Source organism: Dendrobates tinctorius, unplaced genomic scaffold (genome assembly GCF_039654945.1).
Source record: "Dendrobates tinctorius isolate UK_male_01 unplaced genomic scaffold, ASM3965494v1 ptg000216l, whole genome shotgun sequence".
NCBI lineage: Eukaryota > Metazoa > Chordata > Amphibia > Anura > Dendrobatidae > Dendrobates > Dendrobates tinctorius.
The window spans coordinates 4,811,523-4,836,083 of record NW_027361883.1 but is presented as its reverse complement, the minus strand read 5'-3'; the positions used below and the strand labels follow the sequence as shown (position 1 = coordinate 4,836,083).

General features: G+C 47.9%; 1 protein-coding gene across 1 annotated transcript in view; it reads right to left on the bottom strand.

Moving 5' to 3' along the window:
* The window catches only part of LOC141058880 (shootin-1-like), a 53,604-nt gene extending 36,672 nt beyond the window's left edge, over positions 1 to 16,932 (bottom strand). The window contains exons 1-2 of the mRNA XM_073555086.1: positions 16,797 to 16,932; positions 10,035 to 10,078 (exon numbers count right to left, since the gene is read on the bottom strand). Coding sequence (XP_073411187.1) covers positions 10,035 to 10,078; positions 16,797 to 16,869 — 117 coding nt within the window. The 5' untranslated portion in view covers positions 16,870 to 16,932. The remainder of the gene's footprint in view (positions 1 to 10,034; positions 10,079 to 16,796) is intronic.
* Between the last annotated feature and the right edge of the window lie 7,629 nt (positions 16,933 to 24,561).

The following is a 24,561-nucleotide window of genomic DNA, read 5'->3' as shown; positions in this document are numbered from 1 at the left end:
GACAGTGCCCGTGATATAGGCTCACGCTATCAGCCATACAGGTTAGCAATCATCACGCAGGAGAGGGTCGCAGCTTAGCTACAAGCAGCAGGGACCCAAAAACAGCACAGAAGGAAGGTCCCCAACCACACCTGGCAGGGTGGATCCCCTGAATGCCTCCAGGCAAGACAGAATCAATCCATCATCTGTATGTGGTACAACAGATTGCAACTACTTCCAAGTAAAAGGTAAAGAAAACTGCACCTCTATGTGTCCTTTACTTTTCCTCTGTGTCCTTCACTTTTCCTCTGCACCCCAACGCTCACCACCAATCAAATATATTTGCCCTGGGGCCCTGCTCTGCCTGTGGGGAGCTGAACCATCTTTGCTGCGTCACCATCAGCCCCAGTGGACCAAAACCGCAGTGTTGGCCACCCATTGCCGAACACCTCGGGTGGCGTCACGATTAAACACCACATAACTTTCAACTATTTTTCTTACTGGACACCCAGGGCCACGGACCGAGTCACTGCCACCGTGACACATCCCCCTTTAAAGAACCTGACCAGCCTGGTACCGAGTAACCTAAAGCCCTGCGGGGCGCTCCAATTACACCAGGAGAGCACTAGGTCCCTGTGGTGTTTGCCTGCTGCAGCTAAGAACAGGTGCTGCAAGTGGCGGGAATCTGTGTGTGCTGGGGGTAGGACCCAGTGTCAGCTGTCTAGAAGCTTCCAGAAGAAGAGAGACTGCCCTGAGAGACATGGTGTGTGTGAAGCAGCTTGTGACAAGCAAAGAGATCGAACGCTGTAAGAGACTGTGTACTGCAACCCTTCATCTTGGGGGGAGCCTGAGACCTTGCTGTGGAACAAAGACTGAGCGCTCCTGAGAGCTGTGTGACTGTGGAGCTCTGTGTAGTCTCTGTTGTGATGATCTGAGAAGTAATATTGGACATTTTATACAGAAACAGGCGTATTGCTTCTTGGATAATTTATGAGGACTAAAGGAGGACAGACAGCATCTTGAGGCTCAGCTCCGGCCGACAAGACGAGGAACCTTGTGTTGCTGCAACTGATTGGCACCGAAGATTTGGGACTGGCTGCAGCCGATGCAATCTATATGCCTGAGAGGAGACGCACCTCAGGTTAAAGGTACCATAGTCATAGATACCCGGGTATCCCTAGTTGAAGTTCTTAAGGACCTTTGTATTATATTTATATGTATTGTTATTGTAGGTTTGTGTAAGTTATACTCAGTGTGCCATTCCAGGGGGTCCCTTGATATCACTACATTCGATTTACACCTGTTCTCTGAGTATCTGAATTGACCTTTCTGATAGGTAGATTGGCATAGTGATTTCAGCTCCGGCTGAGTGAGGGCACTGGATAAGGGTATTCAATCTGTTTCCTCCGTATACTAAGTTCTACTTTATCTGCTGTTTGAGTAAAGACTCTTTGGGATTTCTGCCTCAGTCTTGGTTTATGACCCACTGGATCTTATTTGAACCTCTGGTCATTACAATTGCTGCCAAGGAGTGAAGCATAGCTAGAAGAGACTAGAGCGAGGAACAGCGAGATCCTAAAGAGAGCTACTGACGACACTGAGAGACCTTCCCGCAGATGTTATCGAGTAAGGCCTCTTTCACACATCAGTTTTTTGCCTTCAGGCGCGATCCGGCTTTTTTTTGTAAAACCGGATCCGGCAAAATGCAATGCCGGATCCAGTTTTTCCCCAGTGACTTGCATTAGCGCCGGATTGTGCCGGATGGCATTGCGTTTCATCCGTTTTTTGCCGGATCCGGCAACTTGTCTCATTCCGGCGTCTGGAAAAAACGGCTACTGTAACGTTTTTTGTCTCCGGCGTAAAAGCCGGAAGCGCCGAATCCGGCGCTTCCAGCTTTTTGCTACAATGAAAGTCTATGGGCGCCGGAATGCGCCGGATCCAGAAAAAGACGGATCCAGCCACCGGATCCAGTTTTTTTAAGTCTGCGCATGCTCAGATCCAATTGGCCAGCCCCCAGGAACAGATATAACCTGCTAGACGGATCCAGCAAAAAAACGGATCCGTTTCTACAGTTCTCCAAAATTTATGCCGGATCCGTTTTTTCTAAAAATAGCCGGATCCTGCCTGACGGCAAAAAACTGATGTGTGAAAGTAGCCTAAGACATTGAGTCATGAGAAACCCGAGAGCTTGCTACTGCCTAACGTAATGGGCCTAAAGAGGACTGAGAGGGTGGGAATTGTGGGGCTCCTGAGTGGTAGATTCAGGGCATCCATAGTGATAACACGCGGTACCGCCGAGCGAGTGGAGAGAAACTCGCTGATCAGTACTGTGGCCTACAGGCTGGGTTGTGGCAACATAGAGACGAAGCAGATAAGATGCCGAGCCCTGGAGTAGGAAAGGTAGGATGGGACTGAAAAGGCGTCTAAGGCCTCTTTCACACATCAGGTTTTCGCCGTCAGGCGCGATCCGGCGCTTTTGACAGAAACCGGATCCGGCGAAATGCAATGCCGGATCCGGTTTCCCCCCCATTGACTTGCATTTGCGCCGGATCGCGCCGGATGGCCATGCGTTTCATCCGGTTTTCGCCGGATCCGGCAATGTGTCGCGATCCGGCGTCTGGAAAAACGTCTACTGTAACGTTTTTTGTCTCCGGCGAAAAAGCCGGACACGCCGGATCCGGCGCGTCCGGCTTTTTCACACAATGAAAGCCTATGAGCGCCGCAATGCGCCGGATCCGGCGAAAGCCGGATCCGTTTTTTTGGTCTGAGCATGCTCAGTAGCTCTGCCCACAGGAGATATATAAAAGCAAGACAATGGGACCCTCAGCCACACCCAACATGCCACCCAAGCCAAGAACCAGGAGCAGGAGAAGGCAGCAGACATCTGCAGCAGCAGCACCATCAGCACCACCCCAAATGGAGCAGCAAATAGAACATGCTGAGGAGGGGAGGCCAGCAGCAGATGAGAGACGGTAATTATCAAATCCCCCATTCCTCCAAACTAGGGCCATGGAATATCAAGATATTCATTGGCCCTTTGTTTCTCTTTATTCAACAGCCGCCAAAGAGATGCAGCAGCAGCAGCAGCAGCAATACCCACAGCCATGGAGTCTGGCCATCAACAGGACAGCACATCTTCTGGGAGCCCTCCCTCGCATCGTCAGCGTTTGACGGTAAGTTTTTATTTCCAAAATCCATCATCTCTGTAATATATGTCTATTCATTGCCTTTTATTTCAAAACAGGAATCACAAGATGAAGAGGAGCTCCCAGAAGAAGAAGGAAGGGGTGGACAGACACCTGGAGTGGGCTCACAATTGGTAAGTTTTTTGCATCAAACGCAGAAACACAACATCACACTACACACAACACATAGAAAACAATGTTCTGCAGACCACACACAGCAAACAAATGCCTACATCCAAAGACATAACATTTTTTGTTTTCTTCTCTAGTCTTCCCAATCTGGTGCTCAGCCAAGAGGTCCTCGCAGTGCCTCCCAGGGTCGTCGGCGACAGCAACGCGGCGGTCACCAGCGTGTAAGTATAAATATTTTTGCTTTGTTTTTTTGCACTTTTTATTTCATTTCTTTTGTGGAGGCTAATTATGTTATTTTTGTCTTTTTCTTTAACAGCCTTCACAGCGTGCTCCCGACTCTGACGGTGAGGATGGAGGACTCGATGTGGACCGCCTCATCGATCTCGTCAGAGAAAGGGAGCCGCTCTGGAATATGGCTGACCGCCGCCACGCTGACCTTATCGTTACCCGACGACTCTGGGAGGAAATCTGTTCGCTCCTTGTGGGCCGCTGGGAGGACCTCAATGTTCGGGCCCAGATTAAAGAGCGTAAGTATATACAGTACCGTTTGCTTGATTTAAACCAGTGTTTCCCGAACTCCAGTCCTCGTGGTCCCCACGGATCATGTGTTCAGGATTTCTATTTACTATGGAAATCCTGAAAACATGACCCCTGGGGACCATGAGGACTGGAGTTTGGGAAACACTGATGTTGTATACTAACCACTTTGTCCTTTCTCGTTTCAGGGAACAGAATTGTGAATCGGTGGCGGTCTGTGAGGGATCGTTTCAAGAAGGAGTTCAATAAAGAGATGCGGGCCCCGAGTGGATCTGGAGGACGCAGGAGCAAGTACAAGTACGCACAAGCCCTGTCGTTCCTCCGGGAAACAATGGTCACTAGAAGGTAAATATTACACACCACATGTGAAAAAAATTTAACTTTTTTTTTTCAGCCAGGGCCATACCATGTCAGTATTTTAATTGTTTTTTTTTCTCTTTATTCCACAGCACGGTGAGCAGCACTCGGGAGCCTGCACGATTGGACCCTTCTGAGGCGATCCCTGAGGAGACCGGCACCGAGGGACACTTCGACCGCCCCGGTACATCTGCACCTTCCCAGCCTTTCCACACATTCGACCCATCTGTCCCATCCACCAGCACAGGAGCATCGTGGCCGCCTACATTACATGAAGCTGCTGGTGAGGAGATCGCTTTCCCTTTACCCCACCCTTCTGCCCCTGCCACCTCTAGTACACCTGCGGGTACTGGGCGGCTGCGGCAGAGGGGTCAGGAAAAGAGTTATGCGCCAGAGTTCTTGCATCTGAATGCATCTTTCCAGAACTGTCTCAAAGTCTTGTCAGAGCAAATCTCCGCAGGCTTTCAGCAGATCAACTCCAGCATTCTGGAGGTGAAGACACTTCTGCAAACCATGCATTCAGAAGCAAGATCTTCGCCAAACCACACCTTTTTCAGGTCTGTTGTGGAGCGCATGGCAACACTATCTCCTACCCAGCAGATGCATGTAATGCATTCGTGCCACGGTGCTCTACAGCAGGTTACCTCCCAACCTCCACCTCCCACCACTGTAGTTCCTCCACCTGCACCCCCTCCAGCCACTTTCCATCCTCCCCCTCCTATTACATCTGCACCCCCTCCAGCCACTTTCCATCCTCCCCCTCCTATTACATACCAGCAACCTCACCAGTACCAGCAACCTCCCCAGTACCAGACATCTCCCCACTTCCAGCAACCTGTCCCGTACCAAACTCCTTCCCCGTACCAAACTCCTTCCCCGTACCAAACTCCTTCCCCACACAACTTTCCATCAACATCATCTGCTCCTACAGTCCCTGCCCAACCCTCCACTCCACCGCCCACCACCTCTTCTGCCTCCCACATGTCCACCCATTCTGTAGCTTTTTCCACACCTTCACCTCTAACTGTTCCTTCCCCACCACGATCCCAGTCCTCTCTCCACACACCCAGTGTCGAAGTGTCCCGCAGCCCCTCCAGCAGTATTTCCACCCCACAGTACACAGATTTGTAATGTGTGTTTTTTGTAATAAAAATGCCCATTGGGTTTAAAACCTTTATTAAAAAAGTTTTTTGCACTTTAAAAACATTTTACAAAAAAAAAAAAAATTTAAATAAAAGTTAAATTATCGTTTCACAATGGTTGTCTGTCATTTCTTTCTGCGGCGAACTATATTTTAAAAAAAGGTTAAATACAGGGTATTTCAAAGGTAAAAAGGTATTCAAAACCAGGTATATAACTGTGGGTAAATTTTAGCTTTTTGCCACAGTTGTGTTCCTGGTTGTGTTTGAAGCAAAGTATTTCACCTAAAAAGTTGTGTTTATTGTTGGTGATTTCCTACCAATGTACACAACTTTTGTTAAAAGGTGAAATACTTTGCATAAAGCACAACCAGGTACACACCTGTGGCCTAAAGGTAAAAATAGTAAGACCATGACAAGATAGCCAACTTTGGTTGGCAAAGGTATATACTGTTGGTCCAGAAGGTACACAAGTTTAGGGCACAAATCTCTCACACTCTGTCATCCCAGTGTACTCTGCCTTGAGGTGACATAAAGTATAGTGGAAAATTGTCCCTGAAACCGTCACAGAACTTCTAGTGGTAATATTTCCAATGACAACATCCATCTTCGCCAGTAACTTGCTCTTCTCTCCAACCTGCACTTTCTTCTCTACAACCTGTCAAAGAAGGGCTGTAGGAACATGCTATATCTAGTTTTCCAGTAGCCAATCCCGTTCGGAAGGCCACAAGGGTCAATTTTAAAAACCGGATCCGGCGTAATCCATCGAAAAACGGATAGAAAAACGGATGAACCGGATGAGACGGATCCGGTTTTGTCTGTCAAGAACAAGACGGATCCGGCAGAAAACCGGATCCGGCACTTCAGGTTTTACAAAACATTTGCCGGATCCGGCATTCCGGCACGACGCTGGATCGCGCCTGACGCCGAAAACCTGATGTGTGAAAGTAGCCTTACTGTGAAGGAAACATCCATAAGGCTGTGCACCCACTGACCCTTCTCAAGTTCAGTAACATCCCCATGTATGAGTGGAATCTCCTGCGTGGAATTCGTGGTCCTGGCCCACCAACAACCTTCGGCTGCATGCGGCCTGCATGGGCATAAGGCCCACACGACACTAGCAGCCAGGATCCATGTTTTCATGTAGCGTGCTGGGGCGTGACAGGAAAAGACCAAGTGTAACCCGCGGCTGCCGCCCTGCTGTAAGGGGGTGACATAGGATTACCGCCTTGCTCTGCTCCCCCTAATTGTTCTTATGTTGATGTTTACATGTGCTAATGATTGTAGTGTCTTTGTTAATACTCCGTGGTACTGCTTTTTAGGAAACATGAATTACCACTACTAACTAATGGTGTTGCCACACTCTGTGTTACCCTTCTCTGTATACCTATGTATACTTTATGTTGTGTTCCTGTATATGATATTATGTTGTAGGTAGGGAAAGTATAGTGTACCCCTCGGACACTAGAGGGGGGCACTTTAGTGTTTATCGTTCTTAGCAGCTTAGGGTAAGTGTAGTTTCCTGGTTGGCCGCTAGATGGTGGGCATTTCAGTACATACAGTTCTTAGATTAATATGTGGGGAGGAGGACTCCCAGACAGTGAATGGGCAGGTACCCGAGGGACCGCCATCAGGGTTCCTGAGGGAATGATACTGGGAGGGCAGTAAAAGGAAAGACGTGACTGAAGTTGTCAGGGAAACAGGGGGCGAGGCAAGGGTAAAAGGAGCAGGGGGAGCGCTGAAGTGGCAGCTGACAGAGAGCCGGACAACAGACAGGGAGCCGTGTGAGACAGAGAGAACCGAGGGAGCGGACGGTGTGTTCTGTAGAGACCGACAGGGGCCTGTGAAAGGAAAGCTGCGGACTCACCGACACGTGAGACTTGAGAGCCGGTCACCAGTGGCCGCTCCCCTCATACGGTCGCATACAGCCGCCCCCTCTGTTTCCAGCCCTGTTGTGGCAAGTCCACGACCTCTACTGACCGCTGCGACGACAGACCATTCCTTTACAGCGGTCAGGACACTGCCCCCCTGCCTTCTCCCTCAGCTGCGGCCCTGTCATTACCGGGCCCAGGAGGCGCCACCTCGCTACAGGCGGCAGGAGAGGCCCCTGTCCAGTTTGCTAAGGGGCCCCAAGCAGAGGTTGGTGAACGGTTATATTTAGAGACTGCGTCATAACTCCGCGGTGGGACGAGAGCCGCAAGAAGACGCCTGTTGCCTCCCACGGCATTGTTTCTTCAGGGCCTGTTGCGCCCCACCGGCATCGTTTCTTCAGGGCCTGTTGTGCCCCACTGGCATCGTTTCTTCAGGGCCTGTTGTGCCCCACCGGCATCGTTTCTTCAGGGCCTGTTGCGCCCCACCGGCATTGGTTCTTCAGGGCCTGTTGAGCCCCACTGGCATTGTTTCTTCAGGGCCTGTTGAGCCCCACTGGCATTGTTTCTTCAGGGCCTGTTGAGCCCCACTGGCATCGTTTCTTCAGGGCCTGTTGTGCGCCACCGGCATCGTTTCTTCAGGGCCTGTTGCGCCCCACCGGCATTGTTTCTTCAGGGCCTGTTTTGTCCCACCGGCATTGTTTCTTCAGGGCCTGTTGCGCCCCACCGGTATCGTTTCTTCAGGGCCTGTTGTGCCCCACCGGCATCGTTTCTTCAGGGCCTGTTGTGCCCCACCGGCATCGTTTCTTCAGGGCCTGTTGTGCCCCACCGGCATCGTTTCTTCAGGGCCTGTTGCGCCCCACCGGCATTGTTTCTTCAGGGCCTGTTTAGCCCCACTGGCATTGTTTCTTCAGGGCCTGTTGCACCCCACCGGCATCGTTTCTTCAGGGCCTGTTGCGCCCCACCGGCATCGTTTCTTCAGGGCCTGTTGCACCCCACCGGCATCGTTTCTTCAGGGCCTGTTGCGCCATCGTTTCTTCAGGGCCTGTTGCGCCCCACCGGCATGGTTTCTTCAGGGCCTGTTGCGCCCCACCGGCATCGTTTCTTCAGGGCCTGTTGCGCCCCACCGGCATCGTTTCTTCAGGGCCTGTTGCGCCCCACCGGCATCGTTTCTTCAGGGCCTGTTGCGCCCCACCTGCATTGTTTCTTCAGGGCCTGTTGAGCCCCACTGGCATTGTTTCTTCAGGGCCTGTTGCGCCCCACCGGCATCGTTTCTTCAGGGCCTGTTGTGCCCCACCGGCATCGTTTCTTCAGGGCCTGTTGCGCCCCACCGGCATTGTTTCTTCAGGGCCTGTTGCGCCCCACCGGTATCGTCTCTTCAGGGCCTGTCGAGCCCAGTTCCGTCCCGGAATATCGAGGCGTCAAGGCAGCCGCATCAGCGACCCCTACGCGGCCACGCTTGTGATCCTAACAGACCCCCTGGAAGGATAAGTTTAATATAGGAGATAAGGACCCGTAGTTTGGTCATACGTGGCCTATAGCACCGAGGTAAACCGGGTTAATCGCATTACAGTAAGGAAGTGTTGTTAGGATTGTTGAGTCCCTGCATGGACTAGTTTGTTGTTAACACTTTTGGTTTGCTCAATATAGCCCCAGCGGCTACAGTTTTATAAAAGTTTATTCCACAAACCACACTCAGTCTCGTGTCTCATCACTGCATCCTGCGAACCTGCTGAACCCTACACTTGGCGTAGTTGGCAGGATGCAGTCTCCAAGTCAGGACATGTTTAAAGTAGGAGGGGCTGCCGGGTGGTAAGCTGCAAGTCTTAGGTAAGCTCGTAGGAAGTTAGGTCAGACGGGGCCAGGGTGCCCTAGTGTCCACATGGGCTATAGGCCCGGACAGCTTGGCAGCCACGCAACGTTCAAGCACAGCAGCCCACATTACCCACGGCTACTGTGTGTCATAGCAGTGGGCCAGTACAAGAAAGGAAGAATGTGTTGACTCATCGCCTGGGCCGATGCTTTTAGGGCAGGAGTCGGTTGGACAGCTGATATGAGGGAAGTTGGAGCTCGACAAGATCGGTTCAGACGGGCCGGATGCTTTACCAGAGTCAACCAAACCTGGTGACTGATGATTCTGAGTCTGGGGCGAAACAGGCAGAAGAAATTGTCATAATGGTGAGGGCAGGCCAGGGAGGAACTGGGAGCAGTCTAGGACGGTCTGGTCCGGGCGTCTGGTCTGGGCATGCACTGCACAGAAGCGACAGCCAGACAGGGAAAGATGAGGAAACCAATAAATGTCACAATGTGCCAACTGTGGATGTAACGTGTGAAGTACTCAGTAAAGAAAGTGTTAAAGTTGACTTGGACTGTGTCTCTATTGCTGGGAGTCACCTGAAAGAGGGACCATCGTCGCCTGGGACATGCCCAGAGGAAGCCGAATCTGGAGATACAGGTATGCTGGAGAGAAGAGTGCATTTTTCTGTATGAGAAGGACTGGACATAGATATTGCGGTGAATCAGGTCACGACTACAGTCCTGTCCGTCCCACAGTGCCACGCTGCACATCAGCCATCTACACGCTCCCTTTTCTGTCTTCCCTGCGGTGGTGCAATAGATCTACTCGCCATCAATTGTTCTCCACCCACCAGCAATAATGGCGTCATAACAGTCAGTTTCATGGTGCCACAGTGCGGTTCTCATCGGGTGAAACATCAATGTAAGAAGCATTTCAGTCTTTATAGCAGTAATTCTCCTATGTGTAGATACATGAAATCTGTAGGATGTGGGACAGGAGAAGACTGGTGGTGGTGGGGCCCATTCATACAGTACATTACCTCACTGATGAGGTCCGACTCGGAACTGCTGGATAACTGGAGATCTGGGGGCAAAAGCAATAATAACCAGTCAGGAAGTGTGAATCCCACCTCCAGGAGAAAAGTATGTGCCCCCACATTCACCTCCGGGGGCTTCGCTGTCCTCATCTACATCCATAGACATTAATATGGAGAAAGTAAGTGCCCCCCACATCCACCTCCGGGGGCTTCTCTGTCCTCTACATCCATAGACATTAATATGGGGAAAGTAAGTGCCCCCCCATATCCACCTCCGGGGGCTTCTCTGTCCTCATCAACATCCATAGACATTAATATGGAGAAAGTAAGTGGCCCCATATCCACCTCCGGGGGCTTCTCTGTCCTCATCTACACCCATAGACATTAATATGGAGGAAAGTATGTGCCCCCACATCCACCTCCAGGGGCTTCTCTGTCTTCATCTACATCCATTGACATTAATATGGAGGAAAGTATGTGCCCCCCACATCCACCTCCGGGGGCTTCACTGTCCTCATCTACATCCATAGACATTAATATGGAGAAAGTCAGTGCCTCCATATCCACCTCCGGGGGCTTCACTGTCCTCATCTACACCCATAGACATTAATATGGAGGAAAGTATGTGCCCCCACATCCACCTCCAGGGGCTTCGCTGTCCTCATCTATATCCATAGACATTAATATGGAGAAAGTAAGTGCCCCCATATCCACCTCCGGGGGCTTCACTGTCCTCATCTACACCCATAGACATTAATATAGAGGAAAGTATGTGCCCCCCACATCCACCTCCGGGGGCTTCTCTGTCCTCTACATCCATAGACATTAATATGGAGAAAGTAAGTGCCCCCCATATCCACCTCCGGGGGCTTCTCTGTCCTCATCAACATCCATAGACATTAATATGGAGAAAGTAAGTGTCCTCATATCCACCTCCGGGGGCTTCACTGTCCTCATCTACACCCATAGACATTAATATGGAGGAAAGTATGTGCCCCCCACATCCACCTCCGGGGGCTTCTCTATCCTCATCTAAATCCATAGACATTAATATGGAGGAAAGTATGTGCCCCCCACATCCACCTCCGGGGGCTTCACTGTCCTCATCTACATCCATAGACATTAATATGGAGGAAAGTATGTGCCCCCCACATCCACCTCTGGGGGCTTCTCTGTCCTCATCTACATCCATAGACATTAATATGGAGAAAGTAAGTGCCCCCATATCCACCTCCGGGGGCTTCTCTGTCCTCATCTACACCCATAGACATTAATATGGAGGAAAGTATGTGCCCCCACATCCACCTCCAGGGGCTTCGCCGTCCTCATCTACATCCATAGACATTAATATGGAGAAAGTAAGTGCCCCCATATCCACCTCCGGGGGCTTCACTGTCCTCATCTACACCCATAGACATTAATATGGAGGAAAGTATGTGCCCCCACATCCACCTCCAGGGGCTTCACTGTCCTCATTTACATCCATAGACATTAATATGGAGAAAGTAAGTGCCCCCATATCCACCTCCGGGGGCTTCACTGTCCTCATCTACACCCATAGACATTAATATGGAGGAGAGTATGTGCCCCCCACTTCCACCTCCTGGGGCTTCTCTGTCCTCTACATCCATAGACATTAATATGGAGAAAGTAAGTGCCCCCCATATCCACCTCCGGGGGCTTCTCTGTCCTCATCAACATCCATAGACATTAATATGGAGAAAGTAAGTGTCCTTATATCCACCTCCGGGGGCTTCACTGTCCTCATCTACACCTATAGACATTAATATGGAGGAAAGTATGTGCCCCCCACATCCACCTTCGGGGGCTTCTCTATCCTCATCTAAATCCATAGACATTAATATGGAGGAAAGTATGTGCCCCCCACATCCACCTCCGGGGGCTTCTCTATCCTCATGTAAATCCATAGACAATAATATGGAGAAAGTATGTGCCCCCCACAACCACCTCCGGGGGCTTCACTGTCCTCATCTACATCCATAGACATTAATATGGAGGAAAGTATGTGCCCCCCACATCCACCTTCGGGGGCTTCTCTGTCCTCATCTACATCCATAGACATTAATATGGAGAAAGTATGTGCCCCCCCCACATCCACCTCCGCGGGCTTCTCTATCATCTAAATCCATAGACATTAATCTGGAGGAAAGTATGTGCCCCCCACATCCACCTCCGGGGGCTTCTCTGTCCTCATCTACATCTATAGACATTAATATGGAGAAAGTATGTGCCCCCCCCCACATCCACCTCCACGGGCTTCACTGTCATCATCTACATCTATAGACATTAATATGGAGAAAGTATGTGCCCCCCCCACATCCACCTCCGGGGGCTTCTCTGTCCTCATCTACATCCATAGACATTAATATGGAGAAAGTATGTGCCCCCCACATCCACCTCCGGGGGCTTCTCTGTCCTCATCTACATCTATAGACATTAATATGGAGAAAGTATGTGCCCCCCCACATCCACCTCCGCGGGCTTCACTGTCATCATTTACATCTATAGACATTAATATGGAGAAAGTATGTGCCCCCCACATCCACCTCCGCGGGCTTCACTGTCATCATCTACATCCATAGACAATAATATGGAGAAAAGTATGTGCCCCCCACATCCTCATCCGGGGGCTTCACTGTTCTCATCTACATCCATAGACATTAATATGGAGAAAGTATGTGCCCCCCATATCCACCTCCGGGGGCCTCTCTGTCCTCATCTACATCCATAAACATTAATATGGAGAAAGTATGTGCCCCCCACATCCACCTCCGGGGGCTTCTCTGTCCTCATCTACATCCATAGACATTAATATGGAGAAAGTATGTGCCCCCCACATCCACCTCCGGGGCTTCACTGTCCTCATCTACATCCATAGACAATAATATGGAGAAAAGTATGTGCCCCCCACATCCACCTCCGGGGGCTTCTCTGTCCTCATCTACATCCATAGACATTAATATGGAGGAAAGTATGTGCCTCCCACATCCACCTCTGGGGGATTCATTGTCCTCATCTACATCCATAGACATTAATAAGGAGGAAAGTATGTGCCCCCCACATCCACTTCCGGGGGCTTCTCTATCATCTAAATCCATAGACATTAATATGGAGGAAAGTATGTGCCCCCCACATACACCTCCGGGGGCTTCTCTGTCCTCATCTACATCTATAGACATTAATATGGAGAAAGTATGTGCCCCCCACATCCACCTCCGGGGGCTTCTCTGTCCTCATCTACATCAATAGACATTAATATGGAGAAAGTATGTGCCCCCCACATCCACCTACGGGGGATTCTCTGTCCTCATCTACATCATAGACATTAATATGGAGGTAAGTATGTGCCCCCCACATCCACCTCCGGGGGCTTCACTGTCCTCATCTACACCCATAGACATTAATATGGAGGAAAGTATGTGCCCCCCACATCCACCTCCGGGGGCTTCTCTATCATCTAAATCCATAGACATTAATATGGAGGAAAGTATGTGCCCCACACATCCACCTCCGGGGGCTTCACTGTCCTCATCTACATCCATAGACATTAATATGGAGGAAAGTATGTGACCCCCACAACCACTTCCGGGGGCTTCTCTATCATCTAAATCCATAGACATTAATATGGAGGAAAGTATGTGCCCCCCACATCCACCTCCGGGGGCTTCTCTGTCCTCATCTACATCAATAGACATTAATATGGAGAAAGTATGTGCCCCCACATCCACCTACGGGGGATTCTCTGTCCTCATGTACATCATAGACATTAATATGGAGGAAAGTATGTGCCCCCCACATCCACCTCCAGGGGCTTCACTGTCCTCATCTACATCCATAGACATTAATATGGATAAAGTATGTGCCCCCCACATCCACTTCCGGGGGCTTCTCTATCATCTAAATTCATAGACATTAATATAGAGGAAAGTATGTGCCTCCCACATCCACCTCTGGGGGCTTCACTGTCCTCATCTACATCCATAGACATTAATATGGAGAAAAGTATGTGCCCCCCACTTCCACCTCCGGGGCCTTCTCTGTCCTCATCTACATCCATAGACATTAATAAGGAGGAAGTATGTGCCCCCCATATCCACCTCCAGGGGCTTCACTGTCCTCATCTACATCCATAGACATTAATATGGAGGAAAGTATGTGCCCCCCACATCCACCTCCGCGGGCTTCACTGTCCTCATCTACATCCATAGACAATAATATGGAGAAAAGTATGTGCCTCCCACATCCACCTCCGGGGGCTTCACTGTCCTCATCTACATCCATAGACAATAATATCGAGAAAGTATGTGCCCCCCACATCCACCTCCGGGGGCTTCTCCGTCCTCATCTACATCCATAGACATTAATATGGAGGAAAGTATGTGTCCCCCACATCCACCTCCTGGGGCCTCTCTGTCCTCATCTACATCCATAGACAATAATATGGAGAAAAGTATGTGCCCCCCACATCCACCTCCGGGGGCTTCTCTGTCTTCATCTACATCCATAGACATTAATATGGAGAAAGTATGTGCCCCCCACATCCACCTCCGGAGGCTTCTCTGTCCTCATCTACATCCATAGACATTAATATGGAGGAAGTATATGCCCCCCACATCCACCTCCGCGGGCTTCACCGTCCTCATCTACATCCATAGACAATAATATGGAGAAAAGTATGTGCCCCCCTCATCCACCTCCGGGGGCTTCTCTGCCCTCATCTACATCCATAGACATTAATATGGAGAAAGTATGTGCCCCCCACATCCACCTCCGAGGGCTTCTCTGTCCTCATCTACATCCATAGACATTAATATGGAGAAAGTATGTGCCCCCACATCCACCTCCAGGGGCTTCACTGTCCTCATCTACATCCATCTACATTAATATGGAGAAAGTATGTGCCCCCCACATCCTCCTCTGGGGGCTTCTCTGTCCTCATCTACATCAATAGACATTAATATGGAGAAAGTATGTGCCCCCACATCCACCTACGGGGGATTCTCTGTCCTCATCTACATCATAGACATTAATATGGAGGAAAGTATGTGCCCCCCACATCCACCTCCAGGGGCTTCACTGTCCTCATCTACATCCATAGACATTAATATGGATAAAGTATGTGCCCCCCACATCCACTTCCGGGGGCTTCTCTATCATCTAAATTCATAGACATTAATATAGAGGAAAGTATGTGCCTCCCACATCCACCTCTGGGGGCTTCACTGTCCTCATCTACATCTATAGACATTAATATGGAGAAAAGTATGTGCCCCCCACTTCCACCTCCGGGGCCTTCTCTGTCCTCATCTACATCCATAGACATTAATAAGGAGGAAGTATGTGCCCCCCATATCCACCTCCAGGGGCTTCACTGTCCTCATCTACATCCATAGACATTAATATGGAGGAAAGTATGTGCCCCCCACATCCACCTCCGCGGGCTTCACTGTCCTCATCTACATCCATAGACAATAATATGGAGAAAAGTATGTGCCTCCCACATCCACCTCCGGGGGCTTCACTGTCCTCATCTACATCCATAGACAATAATATCGAGAAAGTATGTGCCCCCCACATCCACCTCCGGGGGCTTCTCCGTCCTCATCTACATCCATAGACATTAATATGGAGGAAAGTATGTGTCCCCCACATCCACCTCCTGGGGCCTCTCTGTCCTCATCTACATCCATAGACAATAATATGGAGAAAAGTATGTGCCCCCCACATCCACCTCCGGGGGCTTCTCTGTCTTCATCTACATCCATAGACATTAATATGGAGAAAGTATGTGCCCCCCACATCCACCTCCGGAGGCTTCTCTGTCCTCATCTACATCCATAGACATTAATATGGAGGAAGTATATGCCCCCCACATCCACCTCCGCGGGCTTCACCGTCCTCATCTACATCCATAGACAATAATATGGAGAAAAGTATGTGCCCCCCTCATCCACCTCCGGGGGCTTCTCTGCCCTCATCTACATCCATAGACATTAATATGGAGAAAGTATGTGCCCCCCACATCCACCTCCGAGGGCTTCTCTGTCCTCATCTACATCCATAGACATTAATATGGAGAAAGTATGTGCCCCCACATCCACTTCCAGGGGCTTCACTGTCCTCATCTACATCCATCTACATTAATATGGAGAAAGTATGTGCCCCCCACATCCTCCTCTGGGGGCTTCTCTGCCGTCATCTACATCCATCGACATTAATATGGAGAAAGTATGTGCCCCCCACATCCACCTCCCGGGGCTTCTCTGTCCTCATCTATATCCATTGCATTAATATGGAGAAGTATTTTGTAGGAGAATGAACTGTTTTATGCATCATCACAACAAGACAATCCAGAGAGGTCACAGGGTAGAGTGTAGAACACGGCATGGCACAGCGTGGTGCCATCAGCTGTCTGCAAAAGATATTCCCTCTAAAACATAAGCCTGCAGTTGTTGTATACTCCAAGAAGGGAGCATCAGCTCCATATCAATGTCTTTAAATTTAGAAAGGGAGGTCAGAAAAGCTTCTGGAAGTTTAATATGAAGTTGTCTGAAGTTGTTTGTCCATATAATTCATATTTGTAGATATATGCCCTCCTGTACATCCCTATCCATAACTCTACACACCCCTGTGCACGTGCATTACTGCATATACCACTATACTCCTCACTATATCTGCATAATCAGAGGTCTATATGAGACTTCTGTGTCTGCAGAATGTGACCCCCGATAATCCCAATCCCACCTGCGAGCTGGCGGAGCTCCTCTTCTATACAGGAGATATTAATGTCAGCCTCCCCCGCGTCCTCCGCCATCATCTTCTGCAGTAACACCAGGAACTTCTCTCTGCTTTATTTTTATATTATTAGAGAATTGAAACTCCACTCCCAGATCCTGCAGGTTCAGCGCCTTCGTCACTTCTCCTAATGTGGACACGACCGCCGACACGGCCAGGAGTCGGCTACTTCCCCATAGCGGAGCTTTATGGTTCTCATCTGCCTTTACTGTGCCTTTAATATGTAATGTATGAATGGACTTGTGTGGAGCTGCTAAGGGATCTTACATTTTCTTAAGGATTTATTTTTTGTGTTTTTTTTGCTAAATAATTTGTAAAAAAAAATACATCAAATTTTACACTTTTTTATAAAGCTGCTTTCACACTAAGTTCTGGCACCCATTGGTCCCATTGGGGCTTACGTCTGAACCCCCACAAATCGGGATTCGGGATGATGGGGCCATAGACTATAATGGTGCTATCAGAGCTAATCTGCGCGCAGACGGGCATCATTTTCGGGCACACCCTCAGATGGCGCAGACTGCGTCGGGGTGACATGTTCAGGTCCTGAGGTATCGGCGCATGCTCTCATCTACACGCCTTCCCCCTCATTTACGGTACGTATGTTCAGATGATACTTTGCCCCCTTGGACGTCAGAGGAGGGAAGCAAGAAGAGAGCCACAAAAAATGAGCACCTTCATTATCACATTCATGAAAACAAGAGTCCTACTTGGGAGGTGTAGTTATATAGGTGTAAAGTTAGCTACACCTCCAACTACACCCCCCAAGTTGTTGACTTTGGCCCTTTTTTTAGGTCCTATTTCTTCATTTTTCACGAATTTGATAATGATGGCGGTGATTATCTGCCTCTCTCTGCTTCCTTCCCTCCTCGGACCAGACTTTTTACCTGGTCATTTCCTTCTTATTCCATTAGAATCCTCACAGTAAGTCCAGAGGGAATGAGCAGAGGCTTAGATGAGTTATTGCTGAGCCTTTTGGGTAATTTTATCAAATTTTGGGCAGGTTCTCCACCTTGGTTACAGATTTGGTAACTACGACCACTTTGTTTCGTACATTAGTTCGATTTCCTTTGCCGAATTTTGCATTTTGCTTAACACGTTGCCGATACCACGGCTTGTCTTGGGTCTTCAGGACACAGAATCTTCCCCTTCCCTCACATTCAAAAGCCAGATGATTTTCTAACCCCTGTAGATGTCATCAGTCACAGTTGCCCCCGTAGATGCTCCTGTATATTTATGTCCAAGTGCAGTAACTGGCAACTCCTGATGGGGGATGGAGGGGCCATAACCTTCCCAAACTGAGCACTTTATTAATTATTCAGAGTTTCTTTCGTGTTTAATCTTGGACGAAATAAATGTTCTAATCGTAATATAAAATGAAGGAAGTAACAAAGGAGAACTATGGGGAAGGTGATAAAGTGGTGACAGGAGCAGACAGGAGAGTTGCCATGTGATTTCATGATGTCAACAAAAACACGTGAGAATATTTACTGTGGTACTAAAGGCACCAGTCAGTTATACTGGGCAAACTGGGAAATCTTCACCTACCTCTCCCCACTACAAACAGAAAGCTATATCCACGTGGGTGACGTATTTCTGCCCTGCAGTGAGCCCTGTACATTATTTATCTGGTGCATAGTTTTTTGTGCAGCTCTCTCCTCTCCTCTCCCAGCAGACAGTCCCAGCATTATTCACAAGTCACACAGTTCTTTGTGCAGCTCTCTCCTCCCCTCTCTCTGCAGACAGTCCCAGCATTATTCACAAGTCACAGTTTTTTGTGCAGCTCTCTCCTCCTCTCTCCCAGAAAACAGTCCCAACAAAATCACAAGTCACATACAGTGATTAGAACAAGGAGAAAACAGGAAGGCGCAATAAACGGTGCACACACCATATATCAAATGTGAAAAAGGATTTATTAAAGAAAAACAAGTGCAAAACATAACATAGTAACATAGTAATATAGTTACTATGAAGGCTGAAGGAAGACCTTATCTCCATCTAGTTCAGCCTATTTTTAGTGTAGCTGTTCTGCATTGTTGATCCTGGGGAAGGCAAAAAACCCACAGAGTAGAAGCCAATTATCTCCATAGGGAAAAAAATTCCTTCCCCTTAGCTGGGTCAACCATCTACCTATAATATTCTGTTATTCGTAACCTTATACTGTTACTCACAAGAAAAGCCTCCATTCCTTTCTTACATTCATTCAGTGAGTTGGCCATCACCACTTCCTCAGGAAGAGAATTCCAGAGCCTCACTGCTTTTACCGTGAAGAACCCTCTTCTATGCTGGTGCAGAAATTGTCTTTCCTCCAAACGAAGAGAATGCCCCCTTGCTCTTGTCACAGTCCTAGGTACAAACAGTTCATTGGAGAGATCTCTGTGTTGCCCTCTGATATACTTGTACATATATATTAAGTCTCCCCTAAGTCTTCTCTTTTCTAGCGTAAATAGACCTAATTTTGATAACCTTTCTGGGTATTGTAGTGAACCAACTCCATTTATCATTTTAGTAGCCCGCCTTTGAACCCTTTCAAGTTCAGTAATGTCTTTCTTGAGCACTGGTGTCCAAAATTGCACACAATACTCCAAGTGTGGTCTGACGAGTGATTTGTACAGAGGGAGAATTATGTTTTTGTGGCGCCCCTGAGGCTCAGTCGCCACAGAGGTACTGCACTTCCTCCTGAGGTGTGGTATCCCACCATCCAGGTAAGGTGGAGACTCCTGACCACACTCCAACACCTGCACCCCACACCACAAAGTAGTGTAGCAAAGCACCTTCGGCGGCTCCCTCTTGGAGTATAGCAAAGCACCCATTGGTGGCTCCCTGCTTGGAACACGAAACTTGTTGGGAGGTGGGTGGACTTAGATGACATTGCAAAGAGCGGGAAGAGTTTAGGACAACAGTCAGTGGTCAGTTAGTGAGTAGTCAGTTGGTTAGAGAGTTGGAGAGAAGAATCATAGAATCGTAGAGTTGGAAGGGACCTCCTGGGCCATCTGGTCCAACCCCCTGCTCAAAGCAGGATTCGCCAAATCATCCCAGTCAGATGTCTGTCCAGCCTCTGTTTGAAGACTTCCATTGAAGGAGAACTCACCACTTCTCGTGGCAGCCTGTTCCACTCATTGATCACTCTAACTGTCAAAAAGTTTTTTCTAATATCTAATCTGTGTCTCCTCCCATTCAGTTTCATCCCATTACTTCTAGTCTTTCCTTGTGCAAATGAGAATAAAGTTGATCCTTCTACAATGTGACAGCCCTTTAGATATTTGTAGACAGCTATTAAGTCTCCTCTCAGTCTTCTCTTTTGCAAACTAAACATTCCCAAATCCTGCAACCTTTCCTCATAAGACAGGGATTGCAGACCGGTCACCATTCTGGTTGCTCTTTTCTGAACTTGCTCCAGTTTGTTGATGTCTTTTTTAAAATGTGGTGCCCAAAACTGGACACAATATTCCAGATGAGGTCTGACCAAAGAGGAGTAGAGGGCAATAATGACTTCACGTGATCTAGACTGTATGCTTCTGTTAATACATCCTAGAATTGCATTTGCCTTTTTTGCTGCTGCATCACACTGTTGACTCATATTCAGTCTGTGATCTATTAGTATACCCAAGCCTTTTTCACATGTGCTGTTGCTTAGGCCTATTCCTCCCATTCTGTATATGCTTTTTTCATTTTTATTGCCCAGATGTAGTACTTTGCATTTTTCCCTGTTAAAAACTATTCTGTTAGTTGCTGCCCACTGCTCCAGTTTATTTATATCTTTTTGAATCCTCTCTCTCCTCTAGTATTAGCTATCCCTCCTAGCTTTGTGTCATCAGCAAATTTAATCAGTTATCCCTCAATTCCTTCATCTAAATCGTTGATAAAGATGTTGAACAATACAGGGCCCAGGACAGAGCCCTGTGGTACCCCACTTGAGACATTCTTCCAACTGGATGTGCAGCCATTTACGACCACTCTTTGGGTCCGATCACTAAGCCAGTTATGAATCCACCTAACAGTTGCCTTGTCCATTCCATACTTAGCCATTTTTTCAATAAGGATTGTGTGAGATACTTTGTCAAATGCTTTGCTGATGTCAAGATATACTATATCTACAGCATTTCTCTGATCCACCCAATCAGTGATTGTGTCATAGAAGGAAATTAAGTTAGTCTGACATGACTTATTGGTTACAAACCCATGCTGACTCTGTTTAATCACTTCATTCTTATCCAGGTACTGACATACATGTTGTTTAATAATTTGTTCAAAGATCTTTCCTGGTATAGAAGTCAGACTCACCGGCCTATAGTTGCCTGGGCCCACTGTTGTGAGTTCATTTTCCCCTTTACCACTGAGGCCCGATGAACTCCCTCTTCTAGTAAAGAAAGATAGTGAGCCTGATTATCAGGCATCTGGGTCTAATGATGATGATTGGCTGAGTGGAGTTTCTGACTGGATATAAGGCTGTCCACGCCCTCCTGCTCTGCGGGTGATTTCTCTGTGGGATCCTTGGATACCAGTCTGAATTCCTGCTCTCCAAAAGCTAAGTTTTTCTGCTCTGCCGTTTGCATTTGTACGTTGTCTTTGTTTTTCTGGATTTCTGTCATTCCCTGCTGGGGTGAGCTGAATTCCTTTAGCTCTGTCTTCAGAAAATACCTGAGTGCTGATATAGTTTTTGAAGCCTAGCTGCTTCAGGGCCTTTTTCCATATCAGCCTGTTGGCTATTGTCTTTTGAGGGTTTTTGCAGATTGCAGACAGCAGCTGTCCTATACTGTCCTTTTTAGTTAGCTTGGGCCCCATTGTTTGCTCAGCCTATCTTTCTATCTGTGTGAGTGTTTTTTCATCTCGCTTCACCGTCATTATATGTTGGGGGCTGCCTTTTACTTTGGGGTCTGCTCTGGGGCAGTTTATATTTCCTTTTTCTGTCTTTAGGCTATTTAGTTTCTCCGGCTGTGATTGAGGGGTCTAGGGCACCGTAGGAACCCCCCACGGCTACTGCTAGTTGTGTTGATAGGTTCAGGGGTCTGCAATCTGATAGTTGCCAACTTCTCCGGTTTTCTGGACTTAGCTGCTATTTTTGTGTCTGCCTCCTACGGTGACTCATTCATAACAGAATCACCCGCCGAACCGCAGATCCTAGGGTACTCAATAGCAGGAAAGAATTGTAAAAAAAAAAAAAAAAAAAAAAAAAAAAAGTGTGTATATTTTTTCCTCTATATCTCTGAGGCCGTAGGGGGATTTTTTTTTCTCTCAATGGAGATAAAGCAATTGTTTGATCGTGTAGAGCAGCTCGCTGAGGAAGTGCGGGGAATTTCCGCCTACCTTGCTCATTCACATGCTGCTGAACCAAAGATTCCCACACCTGATGTATTTTTTGGGGATCGGTCAAAATTTTTGAATTTCAAAAATAATTGTAAATTATTTTTTGCCTTGAAGCCTAACTCGTCAGGGAGCTCCGCGCAGCAGGTTAAAATTGTCATCTCGTTGCTGCGCGGCGATCCCCAGGATTGGGCGTTTTCTTTGAAACCTGATGATCCTATTCTGACTAATGTGAACGCATTTTTTCAAGCCTTGGGGTTGTTGTATGACGAACCTAATGCCATTGATCAGGCTGAAAAGACCCTGCTGGCATTGAACCAGGGTCAAGATTCTGCAGAATCGTACTGTCAAAAATTCCGAAAGTGGGCGGTACTTACTACCTGGAATGATAATGCCTTGGCTGCTCTCTTTCGGAAGGGTTTGTCAGAAGCCATAAAAGATACTATGGTGGGATTTCCTGTTCCCTCTGGTCTTGACGATTCTATGTCATTAGCCATTCAGATTGATCAGCGTTTGCGCGAACGCAAACCTGCACGAGTAGTGTTGCCACTTGTTGAACAAATGTCTGAACCTATGCAATGTGATAGAGTTTTGTCCAGAGAGCAGCGTCAGGAGTTCAGAAGGCGTAATAAGTTGTGTTTTTTCTGTGGAGATGCCTCACATGTTATTTCTGTCTGTCCTAAACGAGTGAAACGCTTTGCACACACGTTTTCTGTTGGTGGTGTTCAACCTAAGTTTCTTCTGGCTATTACTCTGATCTGCTCCCTGTCCACATTTTCCGCCAAGGCTTTTGTGGATTCGGGAGCAGCTCTAAACCTAATGGACTTGGATTTTGCTAAACGTTGTGGATTTCCGATGACACCTCTGCAGACACCTATTCCTTTGAGGGGGATTGATGCTACTCCTTTGGCAAAAAATAAACCTCAGTTTTGGACCCAGGTGGTAATGCGGGTCGCCCTAGACCATCAAGAAAATTGCACATTTTTGGTGTTGCATAATCTGCATGATACCATTGTTCTGGGGTTTCCCTGGTTGCAGATTCATAATCCAGTTTTGGATTGGAAACCTGTGTCTGTGGTGAGTTGGGGTTGTAGGTGTGCCTTTAGTGAGGCTCCGGTGTTTTCCACCTCTCCTCAGTTGCATGATGTTCCTGATTATTTGGCGGACTTTTATGATGTATTTAGTGAGAATGAGTCTGCGTCTCTGCCTCCTCATAGAAGTTATGACTGTGCAATTGAACCGAGCCCGGGGTGTAAATTTCCCAAGGGTCAGCTCTTCAATTTATTTGTACCCGAGCACGAGGCTATGCGATCCTATATTAAGGAGGCGTTGGAGAAGGGTCATATTAGACAATCCTCGTCACCCTTAGGTGCCGTTTTTTTTTTGTAGCCAAAAAAGATGGATCATTAAGACCTTGTATTGATTATCGTGCCCTCAACAAAATTACTGTTAAATATCAGTATCCGTTACCCCTGATTTTGGATCTATTCTCTAGAGTTAAAGGTGCTTGTTGGTTTACCAAGCTTGACCTCAGGGGGCGTATAATCTTATTCGCATTAAGCATGGGGATGAATGGAAGACGGCGTTTAATACTCCGGAGGGACATTTTGAGTACCTGGTGATGCCTTTTGGGCTCACTAATGCCCCTTCTGTCTTCCAGTGCTTCATGAATGATATTTTCCGAGATTTTGTCGATAAATTTTTGATTATCTATCTGGATGATATTTTGATCTTCTCCAAGGATTGGGATTCTCATGTGGAACATATTCGGACTGTGTTCCGGATCTTGAGGGAGAATTCCCTGTATGTCAAAGGATCTAAATGCCTTTTTGGAGTACAGAGGATTTCTTTTTTGGGATTTATTTTGTCTCCGTCAACTATTGAAATGGACCCGGCCAAGGTACAGGCCATTCACGATTGGGTTCAGCCCACTTCTTTGAAGGCCCTTCAGAAGTTTTTGGGTTTTGCTAACTTTTATCGGAAATTTATAGCAAAATTTTCTAGTATTGCCAAGCCATTGACTGATTTGACTAAGAAGGGTGCTGATGTGTTAAATTGGTCTCCAGAGGCTGTTTCTTCCTTTCAGGAGCTGAAGCGAGGATTCACCTCCGCCCTGGTTTTGCGGCAACCTGATGTCTCACTTCCGTTCCAGGTAGAGGTGGATGCTTCTGAGATTGGTGCAGGAGCTGTTTTGTCCCAAAAGGATCCTGTAACATCTAAAATGAATCCCTGTGCTTTCTTTTCCCGAAAGTTCTCTCCATCTGAACGTAACTATGATGTGGGGAATCGGGAACTGTTGGCCATGAAATGGGCATTTGAGGAGTGGAGACATTGGTTGGAGGGAGCTAAGCATCAAGTCGTGGTCCTCACTGACCACAAGAATTTGATTTACCTAGAGTCGGCTAAGCGC